This window comes from Psittacula echo, assembly GCF_963264785.1.
Source record: "Psittacula echo genome assembly, chromosome: 1".
In the NCBI taxonomy this organism is placed as follows: domain Eukaryota; kingdom Metazoa; phylum Chordata; class Aves; order Psittaciformes; family Psittacidae; genus Psittacula; species Psittacula echo.
The window spans coordinates 138240411-138258079 of record NC_137735.1 but is presented as its reverse complement, the minus strand read 5'-3'; the positions used below and the strand labels follow the sequence as shown (position 1 = coordinate 138258079).

At 39.5% G+C, this 17669-nt stretch overlaps 1 protein-coding gene across 1 annotated transcript in view; it reads right to left on the bottom strand.

Annotated features, from left to right (window-relative positions):
- Positions 1-17669, bottom strand: part of ABCD2 (ATP binding cassette subfamily D member 2) — a 47867-nt gene that overhangs the window by 17655 nt on the left and 12543 nt on the right. Inside the window, exons 5-6 of the mRNA XM_080619365.1 lie at positions 16487-16581; positions 14884-15029 (exon numbers count right to left, since the gene is read on the bottom strand). Of these exons, the coding sequence (XP_080475491.1) occupies positions 14884-15029; positions 16487-16581 (241 nt within the window). The remainder of the gene's footprint in view (positions 1-14883; positions 15030-16486; positions 16582-17669) is intronic.

The following is a 17669-nucleotide window of genomic DNA, read 5'->3' as shown; positions in this document are numbered from 1 at the left end:
GTCTTTTAACTTGAAGACAATAACCTCCTTACATACCATGGGTGACACAAAGTCCAACACACTAAAACCTATTAAACACCAGATGTTATTGTAATTGTAGTTACTTGTGTGTGATAGCTAGGCATTAAGTGGTAAGAAGTAACTGGATGCAGGAACAGTGAAATTTTGGCTTTGCCAGTAAGCTCCTTGTTAGAATACTGTTTTCATTAAATTCTTAGTTCAAACAACAAAACCAGTCTTTTTGTCCTGAAGTAATAATCCAGTTTAACCGAGCTTAATTGATTTCTGATGGAGTTTTTCTTCTCGGCCAGTGTCTGGGTTCCAGTCTCAAAGAAAGCACTCTTACAGATTCTGAAAGCAACACCTCTGCTGTGTGGAGGTCATGTCTTTGATGGCAAGAGCTCAGCAATTGTTTTCTTTCTCTGCTCTCTGAAAAAAGATTCCTACAGTGGTTTTGAGAGACAGGATTTAAGATCAGTGTCCTTTTTTTAAAAGCTTTGGTATCAGACTTCCAGAAAGCTAAGAAAACTTACTGATTCTTGCCTGGTTTTCTGGAATTTCAAGGCATTTTGGAAAAGACACTTTCATTTCTCAGAAACTGATCATTTTTTCAGGCAGTTTGATGGTTTTATAGTATCACCGATTTGTGTTTAGTGCTTCACTTTGCAGAGTTGTAACTTCATTCTGCTACTAACAAGCCATCATCTCCTAAGGCTTACGGCTTCCCCCTTGCAGTGCAGGCTTTAAAGAAAGATGATATCAAGACATGGTGCAATCTGAAGCCTGTGGTATGGACAATTCCTCAGTGCCCTATTGACACATGACATTGTGTACAATGCTGGCAAATTATTGGGGAAATTATCCTGGGAGGAAGGGCGAGTGTGGCCAATGATATAGCTTCTTTATTGTGGTTTGCTTTGGGAGGGAGGTGCTACAAAACGTATTAGAGTACACATCAGTAACTTGTTTTTCCAAACAGAGGACTTACATGCTGAAGCTGTTAGGCATAAAAGAGGGGCACAATGCCAATTCAAAGGGTTTGTAGATTAACATAGCACACTGTTAACGAGGCAGTGTTAGCTATAACTAACACTTAGTAATTCTCTGATGTCTTGAAGAGCAGAGGGCTTCACTCTTCTGGGTAGCAAGTTAAGGGAAGATGATTTGCTTAGATGTCAATAAATTTGTGTTCCCAAATCAGAACAAGCCATATCCACTTGATATGTTTACAAATGAATGTATTCAAAAGTGTTTTCATCTTCCATGTAAAATAAATTGTGCTAACAGAACTGATAACCTGTTCTGACATCCATAATATTATTTTAAAGAATTATAGCAACTAATCAATATGCACTTTGAGAGGCTATAACACAATCAGAATGGCCAGAGTCTTAATTATAAGCACTCTGAAATAAGAAAGGGACCAAAACCATCTCAATTAAGTGCTGGCATCAGAAGTTACGGACTATTAGTCCAATGTAAGTGCCCAAGAAACAGCTTCCAGGTACAGGCTGTGATTAATACTTCCTCCATGGAAGGTAAAGTCTAAAAACATATGGCTTGTTATTCTGGAACCCATCTGCATGGCTCTAGCTGAGCAATCAGGACCTGACTTGCCGTTTGTTGTCCAAGTGTGTTTGCAGTTATTATTGCACTATTATTCTCACAGACATGCAAAGTTATGTGGGAAAATTATGTGTAATGGGACTGTAAATTCTTGACTGATCCATCCTTTAAGTTGCTGTCTCTGGCTGACAAAATGCCTCTCTAATATATCCAAGTAGGAGAGAGAAAGGGGAACACTATACCTAGAATTCTCCTTTCCATATAAAATGCAGTTTGCATTTTCAAAGGAGATTGGGATGGTTTCAGAGTGCAATTCAGAGTGCTTGCTTTGACATCTAAAATAAAATGTATTCCAAATTTGAGCACCTCTATTTAAGAAAATGATACTGGAGCCCAAGCTTCAGCCATGGAGGTGTCTTCCCAGAAAACCTGGAAGATTATAAGGAGTCAGTGCTTGCACTGAAGAATCTCCAGTCCAGAAAGCCAAGAGCACAGCTCGTACCTACAGCTGTGCTCAAGTGCTGTCTAATTCCCCAGAAGGTCCAGTTCAGCATGGAATACAAACCCAGCATCTTTAAGTCCAGCACAAACCACTGCAGCTACTAGAGATGCAATAGGAAGGGCTGTATGACAAGCTAACGGTTAGCAAATTTCTTCCAAGAAGTGAGCTCAGGCAAAGTTCTTCTCAGCTTGCAGGGCATCAGATTCCCATTTTTCTAGGCTAGAGTCCAGGCTAAAGAGGAGTCAAAGGGAGGGCACATTCTGATCTTCCCACTGAAGCAACGAAACTCCTGCTAAGAGGCAGGAATAGTGTGTCAGAAAGAGAGTTACTGGAAAGAGCCTAATGATAACTACACCAGTGAGAGTCTTCAATCAGAAAGAGGGAGACTTTAGTACTAGTTCCTTATGACATGTTATTTATGCTATTCCTTTTCCCCCCAATGCTCTTTAATATAAAAAGCAGTAACTACACTAATCCTTCAGAAGCACTGTAAAAATATATTAAAGGGGGTTCTAATCTTATTTAGGTGCCTGGTCTCAGGAGAGAGCTTGTTATAGATAAAAGGGTTTAATGTTTAGTACTCAGTTTAGCACCCAAACTTCAATAAAAGGCAGGAGCTCAGGCATACATTTATATTTAGAGATTCCTATGGATTAACTCTAGGTGGCTCTCTTTACCTATTACTTTTTTTTTTTTTTTTTGGCTATTTTTCCGAAAGCCCTAAACCTTTGCTTGATTATCTCAGGGCTCCACCTATACTTAGAACTTTCCATCACCTTGCTGGTGGCAAGATCATCATTTTCAGGTACTGTAACACCACAGCTGGAATCACCTCAGCAGAACTCCAACTCTTGCCAGGTCAATAGTAAAACCTCCATAGTCTTCAACAGCAGCCAAGCTTGATGAACAGCGATCATAGAATCATAGAATAGTTAGGGTTGGAAAGGACCGTAAGATCATCTAGTCCCAACCCCCCTGCCATGGGCAGGGACACCTCACACTAAACCATGCCACCCAAGGCTCTGTCCAACCTGGCCTTGAACACTGCCAGGGATGGAGCATTCACAACTTCCCTGGGCAACCCATTCCAGTGCCTCACCACCCTCTCAGTAAAGAATTTCTTCCTTATAGCCAATCTAAACTTCTCCTGTTTAAGTTTGAACCCGTTACCCCTTGTCTCAAGAAATGCCAACCTCCACTAAGCGTTCTGGGTTCCTCACAGTTCTTTGATGTCATCAATAAAATAAACAGCAAAAAAATAATGACGGCACCACCTCAACAACTTTTAGAAAATAAAAGGTCTTGAATGAATGTGAATTAAGTGCTCTTCTTAAGTAGCATTGCAGCTCTCATAAGAGCATTAAGTAGCTCTCACACAGAAGGTGGTATTACCAAAGAGTTAAAAAAAAATAAATAATATAATATTTAATAAAATGTTAAAAAATCCACGAGCTCAGGTTACCGTGCTGTATCTAGTTCAAGGGATTTTAGGGCCAGCTAAAGTTACAGCAATCCTTCTAAAGATATAAATAATTAATCTTTCTTTAAAATACCCTATGTTGAACTCTCCTTTACTCTCACACAGAACTAGCCATGATCATCCTCTAAATATTTCAGGTAGATCAGTTACCAGAGTGGAATTCAATCAGCTTATAGCCATTAACTTAGTTAACAAGAAATGAAACGCACAGAATGAAAGGCTGAATTCTCAATGCACATAATTAGAATCTAACATCAAAGGCAGAAAAAACCCACCACTATGATTTCCTTTGCAAAGAAGCCATGCACATCTCTGCAAGAAAATAATCTGGGAGGAAATAAGAACCAGAAAGGTAAAAAAACCCTTTAATTTAAAGCTCTCCTCATGCTCAGGTATCATTCACCATTACCAACACGACTTCCAATAAAATTAGATCTGGTAAGATGGCATAAAAGTTTAAGGTGAACAATTCACAAAATTATTCAGTTCAGTCAATTTGTATCTTGTGATAGACAGAGACAACACAAAAGACCAGAGGAACACATGCATAATTAAAAACAAATCCCAGACTATTTCTACAAAATACAAGCAGCTAATGGAATCTGAAATAATTATACGTCCTGCAATGAATCAAATCAACCAGGCAGACAAGTAAAGGAAATATATTCTCCTTTTCTTAAACATCCAATTTTTGCAGGCCTGGCCTTTCTATACCTCTGGCAGTCCTGATGATAAAAGGATTATTTGGATGGATGATCATTAAGATTAATGAAATGCAAAAAGAACAATGAGCTGCTCTGGACAAGACTGCAGTCTGCCAGTCCCACCAGGTATACCCCAGCCTAAGAGGTGTTCCTGACTTTTATCACAACAATGTAACACAAGGAGCAAGGAAGTTTCCCTCTTTTAGAAAGATCCCAAATTATTCATGGTTTTGCAGATGAGAAGTGACTCCTTACTTCACAGGGAAGAGGAAGTGCAGACAGTGAAACCTCTACAGCAGAGGCTGCTTTTGCTCTGGGTTTCTGTAATGCTTAGTTATCCATGGCATAGTTTTTTTCCCATGCACTGGCATATGAATATGCAAGTTAATACTAGAACAATAGCGTGACCCCAGTGAAACACCCTGCCAACAAGTGAGAAGTCACACACTGCACCTACTTCCCTCCCTGATCCTCTGTGAAACACTGCGTTACACAGGACAGAACATGACAGTGCAGAACACAGAGACGCACCATGTATATGGATACATGGAATATTATTACAGCCATTTTACAAGCATTATAGGTACCTGGAGTTGCCACAAGAGAGCTGTAGTAATCTCTAGCAGAAACTAAAATTGATAGGGTATAATTAATGCAAAGCATTAGGCAGATAAACAAGCCTGGAAGACTCTGTCCTCCTGGGAAAGACATGCTCCCATCTAAATTAGGCTAGTGCACACATGCTGAACTGCAGAAAATATTCACCTGCTACATGCTCCCATGAGAGCATCATATAAATAATGACTCAAGAACAAAGAACTGAAAATCTAGTGTTCTGGGGACTACTCAGCATTATTCGCAGAAGAGACTCATCTCACCTAAAAGCTACTCATCCGAGTCTGAGTGAGTCACCCCAGACTCTCTTAATAGAGTCCTCTAGTAAACTGGTACCTCTGGTAGGTCTCATGTGTCTTAGATGTTTGTCCTAGGACACAGGATGTACAACTGTAGTGATCTGAACTGGAAGACTATTGTGTATTGAGGAGATAGGGATCCACAGAGCAGTTGACCTGAGTGGGCATGGGTATGTGCTATACTTCGCTGCACTGTGTTGAGCTGTGCTGCACATACAACTTGGCCTTCATGCCAGTGCTCTGCTGCACTTATCACTTGGCTGCAGAATCAATTTTGCCAGCTAATCATAACGAAGGAGCCTGCAAGCAGCTCCCACTTGGCACCAGCAATTACACCACCTATGTGTGCTTGTCTTTATCTTAAAGCAAAGCAGCGCATTCTCATGCTAACATCCTTTGTTTGACAGTGGAAATGATAAATGGAACTGTTTACTGCTAAGAAAATCCTATCGGAGTGCTAAAGACCATAATGCCAACGAACCTTAGTACAGATGGAATCAAGTGCAGCCTGCCATGCTCTGACTAGAGGTATGTTCGGTGCTGGGCTCCAAGCATCTGACGAGACATAATTGCCACAAAGGTGATGAAGAAACTGGTGCATCTCTCCTGTGAGGGAAGGCTTAAAAAGTTGGGACTGTTCAGCCTGGAGAAAAGAAGGCTCAGGGGAATCTCATTAATGTATATAAACATTGGAAGGAAAGGTGTAGAGAAGAAAGAGCCAGGCCCTTTTCAGTGGTGCCCAGAGGCAAGGGGCACAAACTGAAACACAGGAGGCTCCCTCTGAACATCAGGAAACAATTTTTCACTGTGAGAGTGATAAAAGCATTGAAACAAGTTGCCCAGAGAGGCTGTGGTGTCTCAATTCTTGGAGATACTCAAAAGTTGTCTGGACATGGTCCTGGGCAAACAGCTCTAGGTGGCCTTGCTTGAGCACAGGGGTTGAACCAGATGATCTTCAGAGGTTTCTTCCAACCTCAGCCATCCTATGATTATGTGATTATCTACACTATCAACTTATTCCTTATCTCCAATAAAAGGAATTTTAATTAATGCATTACACAGTTTGAATACCTTTCTTACTGGCATCAACAAAGAATGTCTAACTTTTAACTGCCTAAATGAACAGAGACAAATTCTACCTTTAGTGTATGAGTTGATGGTTTATTGCTTTAACTTGTTGTGTGATGATGGAACTCTTGTATAAAAAATGGCTAAGTCTTCTCTCTGGAAGGTGAGCAGTTACTAGTGAACACTGCGTTGTCTCCAAGAAATGCAGAACAGAATCACCATGCTGAATAAAACTTGTATTTTCCTTTGAAACCACAGTGAGTTGAAGGAGAGAGGCAAACATAGGACTAGATCCTAAAAAACATGTCTGAGTGAGCAGACCATGCAGAGGCTGGGAAAGTGCTGAAGGTCCAGTACACCGGGGAGCTGGGACACGGTTCTGGAGCCCAGGACACAGGGGCAGGCAAAAAGCAGAGCCTATAGTTCATGGGAAGAACTACCACCTTCTCGTCAAGAGGGAAGTGTTGGCTACGCCTATTATTTGGACATTTAAAAGCATAGAGCATTGTAATAAAAGTTTCTGATTGAAAACTATATTAAGGAGGAAGAGAAAGGACTTTCTTCCAGAGAAGAGGGTACAGTTCTAATAAGTTATTAGAAGTTTGAGCTGTCCTGCTCTCACAAAAGCCAGCATCCTTTCAGTCTTTTCATATCAAGCTTTTCATGTCAGGCAGGTTTCATAGTTTACTTTTCCTAGTGTTAAATAGCCAAGGTGTTTCTCATAATTTGACACAAAGCTTCTGAAGCATGCTTTCCCAAGTAAAACATTACTGAAATAATAAACATTGCCATTCTGCTCATTTGTCAAAGATCATTTGTTGCACAGTTGCAATGTAGGGCATTAAGCTGGAGGTAACTGCCCAGGCTGGACACAGTAATGGCACTTCTCTGCAGAAACCAGGTCATGTAAACACAACCACCAGATTACTCCCTAACATGCAAGTTTGTCCATACCACTGCTAAGTTACACGGTGGTCTCAGTTGACCTGGAGGTGAATTTGTTCCCTTGGCACTGCTATCACAACTAAATTTTAAAGGCAATGAGCTGCTTGTGTCAGCAAAATGAACCTAGAACAGATTGAATGGATTGTCAGTTGCTTTGCTGGATGCATTCTATAAATACCAGCCACATATTCACTGCTTATAATCTATTTAGTGACTTCACGTTTATAAAATGTGAAGCTTAACCTGACAATGTATTTGAAAAAAAAAAACAACTTCAAAGCCTACTTTTACCAGCTTTTAAATGAAGTTCCATAAATAGTCTGGCACATACATGGATGCCTGGAAAGGTGGTACAGGCAACATGTAATTATTGGTGCTGAGTAAGAACTTTCGAAATTCAAAATCCTATCAAAAGAAGCAAGTGGGGGGTGGAGGCATTGCAAGCTCATGCTGGCAAGAACATGGTGTCCAAAATGTTATGAAACATGGAGCAGCTGATTGCCAGAGATCCTAGGAGAAATATTCCTGCAACTGGACATCCTCACAGACAGAAGTTTCTCTCTTGAGGAAAACATCTCAAAGGAATGTAAATGGAGGAATTAGTGCTGGACTTGAAACAAGATTTACATGCTTAGTACTGAAGCAGTACACAAAATAGGAAGGATTCTATGATGCTGCTTTGATTACAAGAATGGATTTCACTTTTTAGTGGCATACACATCAAGATATTTAATCAGACATACAACTGATAGCACTTCACATTATATCTCTGTGTATCTTCATAGGAATACAATGAGTTACTGAGTGGACATTAATTCTTTGAATGATCAAGTTCTTATATGGATCCCAAATAAAAAGGACTTGGCTTGCGCCAAGTTGACCACATTGTGCTTTAAGTGAGACATCTTCACGAGTCTGGAGAATGGCGCCTCTCCATCCATCTATACAGAAAGTGATAATAATAGAACCTGCTTCAACTGGAAAGGTCACCAGTAAGTAAGAGATGATACTGAGATCTCTGTACCAAATCAAGCCTGGACTTCCCTGGTGATTCAAACTTGTCAACAAGGGTCCATTTGTATCAAGTGTGGTACTAGCTTCTGTGCTTCAGACAACTGACCTCTAGGAAATGCACTAGTCTCCATATGGAGTAAAAGCTGAGTATGTATTAACACATCTCAATTCCTCACCCATGTTTAGATATCATGGTATCTCCCATGGCCACAACTTGCTCCAGACATGACACCAGTCTGAAGAGACTGAGGGACCACAACGCCAGAGCATGCTGAAGTCCTTCACAAACATCAATTTAGCTGTAGCCTTTCAAACTGGCACTGGATTTATGCAAATATATTTTAAATCTAAACTAAACTCCAATGCAGCAAGCTGAGTAAAGCTTCAGTCTGGGATTTCTGCAATACTTTGCCTAATAACAGAAAAGATGTGTGCTGTGCTTTAATTACCCGACTCTTCTGTCTGGCTGGTAAGGAAGGCACCTTACATGGCTTGAGAGGCAGTAGCAGCTAATCCACAAAGCCATTTTCCATCTCTGACTATAAGTGTAGGTGAATCTTGTTCACAATCTGCTACCAAGAAGTTCTGTCAGTACCTGTGATCAGTCATCACACAGACCTAGTTAAAAACCTTCAAACTTTAGAGCTGTGAGTAAGCCTTCAGTGGAAAAGGAGGGGTCTCTCAGTGATCCTGCCAGGCAAAGCTTCAGCTAACCTACAGGGCAGCAAGACAAGAACTTTCCTGTTCTAGTTGAGACAAGACAGGACTTCCTTCAGTTAGGAAGGAGAAGTGCAAGCATTTCTAGACAAGTCCAAGTAATCTGAATCAGGAAAAGCTATGCCCTGGATGACAGGATAGCCTAACAGCCCTCTCAGATGCCAGGCCACACTTTTCAATGAACACAGAATACTGAGTTAACCTGTCTTGAACTGATTCATTTTAAAAAAGAAAAATGAAGATACAAAGTAGCAGGTCATTTGTTAAAGCCAACTTATATCAAAATAGTATGTGCAACTGAAGCACGGTATGTTATATTTTGTGATAACACTGTCTACCACAGACCTTTTTCTCACCTATCAGATAAGTGATGAACTTTGGAAATAAACATATGTAAAAGGAGCTTGATAACAGTAAGTATGAGAGATAGATGCAGTGTGCAAGGGAGTAGATATCTATATAGCATGATATGAACTGTATGAACTGATGGCAAAGTACTCAAGGAACAAGTCAACGTGGTGGTGTACTATCAGCAAAGCGCTGAAGGGCAGTGACAACCCTAGTGCGGTGTTGGCATAAGCAGAGTACAGTTTAACTCTAGCTGACCCAACTAAAGGGATCATAGATAAAGACAGGGCAGTATGAGCTGACAAGAAATTAGGATGTGCAAAATAAACATACCACAGACACATCTGAGCCAGTTTAAATGGGATGAGGCAAAAGAACTCACAGAGGCCTATTTGCATGGAACTTAATTTGGGCTACTCCTCTAACAAACCACAAGTTAATGAGAAAGTAGTGTAGTACAGAAGAATCATATATATACACCTACTACACATGCACATACTTTCAGATACCCTGTATTACATATGAAAGTAACACAACAATTTTGCAAGATTAAATTGTTTAGGTAAGCAAGAATTGTCTTAGGGAACAACTGTATTTTAATGACAGTTGCCACCACTAAACTACCTTCATGCTTCAGATAACATTTGAATCACGCTATAATCTTCAAAGTTTCATGTGTTTAAAATGTAAAAATTGTTTTTACCTTATCACTTTATTATTTATATCACTTAGAACCAAAATGCTCTTGCTTGGTTTCATCCACATGATGAATATCCTTGGACTACTTGAGACAAACAGCTTCAGACATTTGGATTACCCAATAGAGTTAAGGAGAGGAACTATATCTTCGTAGCTGATGCAATTTTGCTTAGTAGCCAAGGATATTTTTAGAATACAGAAGGAAAAACACCAGACAGAAAAAGACTTGTAAAGGAACCCCAGATAAAATACCAGAAATAGAGCTGATGCATGCAAAACCAAAGGTGGGCCAGATAAACCCTCAAACTGTTACGTTCCATACTGCCCTAGCATTAATAAAGGGCAGCAAGGTATAGTTAGATAAGCCTTAAACCATGAAGAACAAACTTCTGATACTAATGCAACTTCAGTTGCCTCCATTTTAGGGCACATAAGCGTGGTGTTGAAGGAAAGAAATATTAGGGGTCTACCTGAATGAGCAATAGAGAGAAAGAGAGAATACAGAATTGGAGCATCACTATAACCACCGAGAAAGTGTTCAGGGTTGGTCTTCTATTAAAATGGCACACAGAATTACAGAGAAACTATGCATACTACTGGAGAAACACACCTCTCACAAAAATACCCAAATGACAGTAGAAGCAAGCTGGAGAGAAAAAACAGTAACAATGGACCAGGAGGATTCAAAATTACTCCGAGCTCTATGAAAGTGAATCAGTGAATCAGTCCTCTAGAAACACAGAAAGAATTCTGAGAGACATTTTAGATTTGTGCTGTGCTAGGAAGACTCCAGTTGTGATAGAAGGTTCTGGAACCAACAGAGATTGCACAAGACATTCCTCCATGCAAACAGACAGTAAGACAGAGCTGCCAGAAAACAGTTAATAATTTATATCAATAACCCAGTAGTGATTACAGCTTTACTGTAGTTTTATGGTGAAGCAACATTGAGGAGTATTCCTGTGGTGCTGTCAAGGTAACCTGCAAGTATGTAAATGTGCAATTCTGCTTGGGTTTACATCAAACAATGGACAACTAAGGAAATGAGAGCCAACATGTGCAGAATCTGTGTTTCCTTACAACTCAAAAAACTGAGACTTTCTGTTGGAGAACAAGAGCTGGAGTAAGTGTCAGAAGAAATTATATGCTAGAGCTCATTAATTCCTCAGAGATGGAGACTCCTTTCATGTTTAAGACCAACCAAGGAGGAACAGGAGATAGCAGCCTACCTTCAGATACACTGTGAAAGGATTGACTGCTCCTTTAATTCCCTAAGTGCTACATACACATCTTATGGTCACATCTTTAGCACCAGTACTCATGCTACTTACATCATGGTTTTGTTATTCATTATTTAAAAAGATGTTTCTGAATTCTGATTTAAATCATGATTACTTACAAAGTAGAGCACCCACAAACATTTATTTTTTTCATTTATGCTACCTTCTTGGCCAGTTAATTAAAAGAGGAATGCAAAGAAGTGGTTGATGAATTTTACTTTGCAAAAGAGGGACAGAGGAGTAGAAGGTGCAAGAGCACACACTCTGCCAGTCACTGAGGCTGCAGCAAGATGTGACAACTTGCTGAGCTGTGATCAGTTCCTAGCAGTGATCCATCCCTTTAAACAAGCTGCTTCTGGCACCAATATGATGCTGGACTGTTTAAAGCCTCTTAAAGCACCCTCCTCTTTTACAGGCCTGAACAAACAGAGCCACACTCGGAGAAGAAATCCCTGAGATTCTCTCTCCCTTCCCCTCAAAGGGCAGTTTGTCCCATCAGCATCCACCAGAACTGTGACTGATTAAGGACAAATTCTTCACGGCCTGGCACTATATACAGGGAGAAAAACGACATCTCACATTGATTCAAATAAAATCTACAAAACCCCTAATATAATGATGCTAAGCAATTTCTAAACATAAAAAGATAGATACGCTTAAGGCTCCATTTTAAAGCCTACATACTGCCTACATACTGCTAAATAAAGCTAACTATAAAGCATTTGCAGTGCTGATGAGTTTGGAGTATACAATGAGATAATTCACTTGTGATAAGTCATAATCTTGTATGTAGCTTTTCAGCTTGGCAAGGACACAGTATTTCCCACACATTTCTAGAATACTACGCCAGAACATTACAAACAGAGATGAAAAAATAATCTTTCCAGTGAGCTCCCATTTACTGTGAAGTATTTTGTTACTTAGTAGTCACTGTATTCTCCACCATTCACTGTGTGCAGATGAGGTTCCTGCATTTGACTCAAAGACGGCTGATGCAGAATTTGGTGTAGCCACAGGCATGCAGGAGTAAGCTCTTATGAGGCTCAGTGGTAACTGTCCACTCAGAGCTGTCTGCTATGTTCTTAGACCAAAGACATAATGTACAAACTTAAACACACTGATGTCATTCTAACTGACTGCTCAGATGGACATCCACCAATCCAAGATCCTTCTGCTATTCCACAGTTTTCACCTACCCTACTACAAAAGAGTGAGGCAGGCTGAATCCAGGTGATACTGTCCTACCACCTCCCAGAACCTCTCAGTCCAGAATATAAGTTTACCCTAAAGTTATGTTGAAATACATATACGATGAAAGGTAGGCAGGGCCCTGCCTTTTCACCTGAACTTTTAGATTCATGTCTAAAAACAAACAAACAGAAGATGATCCTGACCAAGCAGCAATTTGCACAGGGTGAATAAGCAAAATGGCTGCAGCAGGACCATCCAAAACAAGCTGCTTTCATTTTGGGACTTCAAAACAATTTACAAACCACTACAGAAATTCTAAATCTATTCTAGAGCCAGTGACAGACAAAAAACCCCAACTGAATGTGTAATGCATGTAGCCCATAAATAAATGAACTGTTAAAACACTCAGAAGTGGAACACAGGCAGAAAATAAAATGCCTGGACCGCATAAGCCAATCCACATAAAAGCCCTAAAAATCCAACAGATCTGTTATAAATCAGGTCCAGAAATATATAAAATTCAATTTTAAACTGGATCTCTTTCAAGTCATTCTTAGTGTCTCAGATATTCATCTAAGACTGTAAGCCAAAAGAACAAATATATTGGGCAAAAAAGCAACTCAGGATCCACCACAAGGACATCCTAACAAACAAATCTGATTGATTGCTGTCCTTTATCAATCCCTTCAGGCACATTCACCCACAAATCCCTACAAGAAGCAGTCTCACAGTCCCTTTCCAAATACAAGACACTCATTGTTGACTGCCACACTTCCAAACCTACAGAACCCAGATAGCTAAACTGTCTCCAAAAGCAGATTTCAAAATCTTCAGCCACATTCAAATTCTAATACAGTTTTGCATTGGAGCTCTCTGTGTCACACTGTTGTCCCATTTACCCAGACTCCGCTCTGTCCCTTGGGAAGGGAATACCTCTGTACTGCCTTAAAAGCCCTTCAGGAGCACAGAGCTCACACAAAGCCACAGAGTCGAGCAATGGCTATGTATCTTAGAGGTCCCAAAGACATCTCTGCAGCACCCTTAATCCTGGGAAAAGCTATTAGGATGGACTGCATATGAGTGATACTTCCAAGGTACACTGGAAAGATGATATGCCAACCCCTACATGGCTTTAGTCACAGAGGGCTGCAAAGACACTGGCTGAATCTCAGACTGACCAAAAGATTTGAAATATTCCAAAAAAGAGGTCTGCTGGGCAATCTCCCTCAGCTCTGCAACATTAGGGGAAACAGCTAACAAAGAACCATGTTTATGGAAATGAAAACTCAGCAGATGTGATTCAATCCCCCCAACAAGCACTTCGGCAAATCTGCCTGAATGCAATACGAGCCTGTTTGCTTTGCCAGAATAAAGGGACATAAGTAAAGAGGAAGGGCTGTAGACAATCCAGCCTCCAAAGTTGAGCTGAGAAGGGGCTGCAATCACACAGAAGACAGAAGTGGCTGAAACTCAAGATTTTCTGCAAAAAAAAGATTCAGAATAGCTTTTGTTCTGCCAAAGAATAAAACTGATTCTAAGAATGTTCCGCACAATGGGAATTCTGAAATGCTCTTTTGAAAAACATTTAATAAAGCATTTTGCTCCAAATTCCTGAATGGAACCCTTCAGTAGCTCAGAAAAATGACAATGGCTAGCAATAAATTATACATATATTTGAAAAGATTACAGATAAATATTCTGTATTACTTTCATCTGTAGTAAGGAATATCTACTCATCAGTTAATATTTTCCATTCAGCTTAATAGCTTAAACTTTTTAAACACGACTACAAACTGTACCATGAACATTTCTTTTGCCCATGGGATGCAATGAACTACAGAAAGCAATCAGTGTTTGAATTTGCTTTTGCAAAACAACCTAGTTAGAAGTCTCTAAGGAGATACTCCAGAATCAATTGCACTAAATGATGTTCTGATATTCCAGCAGCAGGTCAGAATACAAACGAAGAACAAAAAAGCCATGCTTCCCTTAGTGAAAAGAGGACACGTTATTAAAATGGCAATTTGTAGTTAATATTGAATTAGATTTTGTTCTTGTAGTGTAAAAATTAAAGTTCTGAAAATTATTTTGAATAATTCAGCATTAAAAAACCAAAGCACTCTCACTTGTTTTATCTTTAGTTTTAAAGTGAAGTCAGAATAAAGATCTAGTAGCTCTACTTAAAATTTCTATCAGATTCTAGTCCATCCCCATGATCCCAATCATCCATCAGGGAAGCATAGGCTCCATCTCAAGTGCAAGCAAGCCCTTCCCAATGACTGAAGATTGGATCAGGGGATGTAAAGGAAGTATTTTTCCTTTAGCACTCTCCACACACCTGAGGTTGTGCTTAACACCTTTTAACTTGGCTGTACATATTACAGATGGAAAATGAGAGAAGAAGGGTCAAAATGCATATATAACCAAAAAATATCACCTTGAGCAAAACACATACCTTTGTGGTATATAAAACATATGCTGTGGAGGGGGTTTGTAGAGAACTCCTCCATACACAGGCCACAGACCACTTAAAATTCTGAAGAGCGAACTCTTTCCACAGCCATTGGGTCCAGTGATTAAAAGGTTCATCCCCTCCTCAACCTACAATACCAATGAAAACACAAAGATGTTACTATGCTGTGTATGTGGCACAAAGTAGTTTACGACCCCTAGAGGGAGTAACATGAGCATTTGTATCAAATTATCAACCCATTTCATTAATTACCTGTACATATTTATGCAGCTATTCTGGAAACAGTGGCATAACATGTGGGCTGAAATAATGAAAATCATTTCTATAATGTCTGAATATTTCTATAAACTACACTGATTATATCACAATGTCCATACACCACAGTCAGAATCAAATATTCTAATGCAAATTAGGTCCAAGGGTGTTAACAGCATACAAAGCATGCTATCCCCATCAGTGCCATTAATTTAAGCAATGGGAGACAAATCAAACTATTTGGAAAATTTACTTCACTTTGTCCTTTCCTGCTTAATCACAAGTGTTATTTTGGCTGCAATGCACTTGTTTTTACTCATTGGAATATTACCCTGTGTATAAATGTGCGCATATTTATGCAAAATTACAATCTCATTGTCCATGCTTTACATAATTATGACTGTTACATTTTCTGTTGGTTATGTCCCTTGAGCAAAATTCATAAATATTTCTGCCTCTTTGACCATACAGTTGTATGTATCTGAATGTATGTATGTATGTATCTGAATGTATGTATGTATGTATGTATCTGAATGTATGTATGTATGTATCTGAATGTATGTATGTATGTATGTATCTGAATGTATGCATGTATGTATCTGAAATCCCTCACTGAAGCCACTCAAGTTTTGCCAGAGCTAGGACCCTGTCCTCCTGGTTGCTAACTCCTATACCAACAGAGGGGGCAAGAGAACGCTCTGCTTTAGCTACATTAAGGGACCTGCTGGAAGTACCCATGCAAGTGTTGGGATAACTCCAGCTCTTTTTTAAAATTATATCATCTGCACTGATCCATAAGATTAGGATATATATGTGAGTAATTCAGTAAAGGTGATCCAGCAAAACTGTGGCCAGGGACCAAGTGGTATCTGGAACAGCTTTTTAAAAACAATGCAAGTTTTTACTGAGTAAAGACTCCACAGTTAGGCTTGTGAACTATGTTGTCAACTATTAGTTAGTACTGCTCTTCGTGGTGACGAAGCAAAACTACAGATCTATTTTTTTTTCACCAGTGCTGTGAATGCAGACTTTTGAAGGAGCCTCTGTAAGTAAAGCATCCAAATTTCACAGAAATTAAGAATAGACGGATGCAGACTCTCATATGCACCTTTGAAAATCTCAGGTCAGTTTTCCCTTAGCCACAGCATCAGAAGTCCTCTCTTCTGATAAACTACATATGTCTGCCTCTGTTGAGCTACTATGCCTACCTTTCTGGACTTGCCCTTCTATCCATATGCTTCTCCAAGTACTTAACATAAGGTACATGAATTCTGGGCTGTTTATGTTAATGTGATGGCAACAATCAGAAGATTCCTGCATATCATCTTACTTTGAAGTTCAGTCTGGAAACCACCACATCGCCATTCGGAGTAATAATAGGAACATTTTCACAAATAATGCCATGATCAACATCAATAACTTGCCCTAGAAAGGATAAAAAAAATAGTTTGTGAAACCCTTCATTAACCAACAATATGTGACAGTCTCAGTGCATGGCTGAGAAGTATAACTCGGTGAGTTTCAAGCCACTCTTTCATGTGCTCCAGGTTCCCCTAGTGGAAAATCTGGATAATAAATCTCAGCTAGTCAGAAAGACACTGCCAGCAGTAGCCAAGAGTATGCAATTAATTCTAAATTTGACCAAAATATAATGCACAGTATGCATCATAAATACAAAATGCACCATAAAGACATGTTTATTCATAATCTACCTGTATTTACTGTATTTTGGTTTTCATAGATAGTTAATATCAACCAGTAAAAAAGTTCAAGGACAGTCTAGCCACAGGCAGACCAGTTTACCTTCTCTTGAGGATTTAATTAGAAAATGGAATCTACTTTCACTAGCAGCTCTCAAACTCGCAGCCCAGCTCAGCCTCCATCAGCAACGAGAGCAAAGGAGAAAACATTTAATGGCTCACTTCCATGTCTTTTTGAAGCCACAGACACTGTAAACGTGTCTTGTAAGTATTTGCGGAAACCCATATAACATTTCACTGCAGTAGCTACACTTACTATTTGGATTTCTGGCCAATTTAAATGTACGATCTCCAGCAGACATTTGGATACTCTGTAACATAAGGACTTTGAAATAAATTCTTCTGGAACAGAAAAAAAAATGAAGCCAACTCTTTGCCTATTAACAGGCTTTTCTAAGAGAAACCAAACAGCCAGGCTCCTAGATGAGTATCAGAAATTACCTTTACAGACAAGACGCAAAGGAAAGAGATTTCTCTTTGCATTAGAAGGCTGCTTCTTTTATAACTTAGATTAATCTGAACAAAGAAAATGGAGCTAAGGAGAAGTTGAGTTTATTACAAAAGGATATGGTAGCATTTCCTTCAGTTAAGGCTAGTTTTATATTTTCCATTAAAAGGCTCTTTGTTCCATTGCTTCTGACTTTGACAAACTATAACAACCAGGCAAAAATTTTTGTGCCATGTATGAGCCCAAGCATTCCTTTATTCCTAAATCAAGTTTTATTTAAAACAGTTCTGTGGTGTCCAACATGA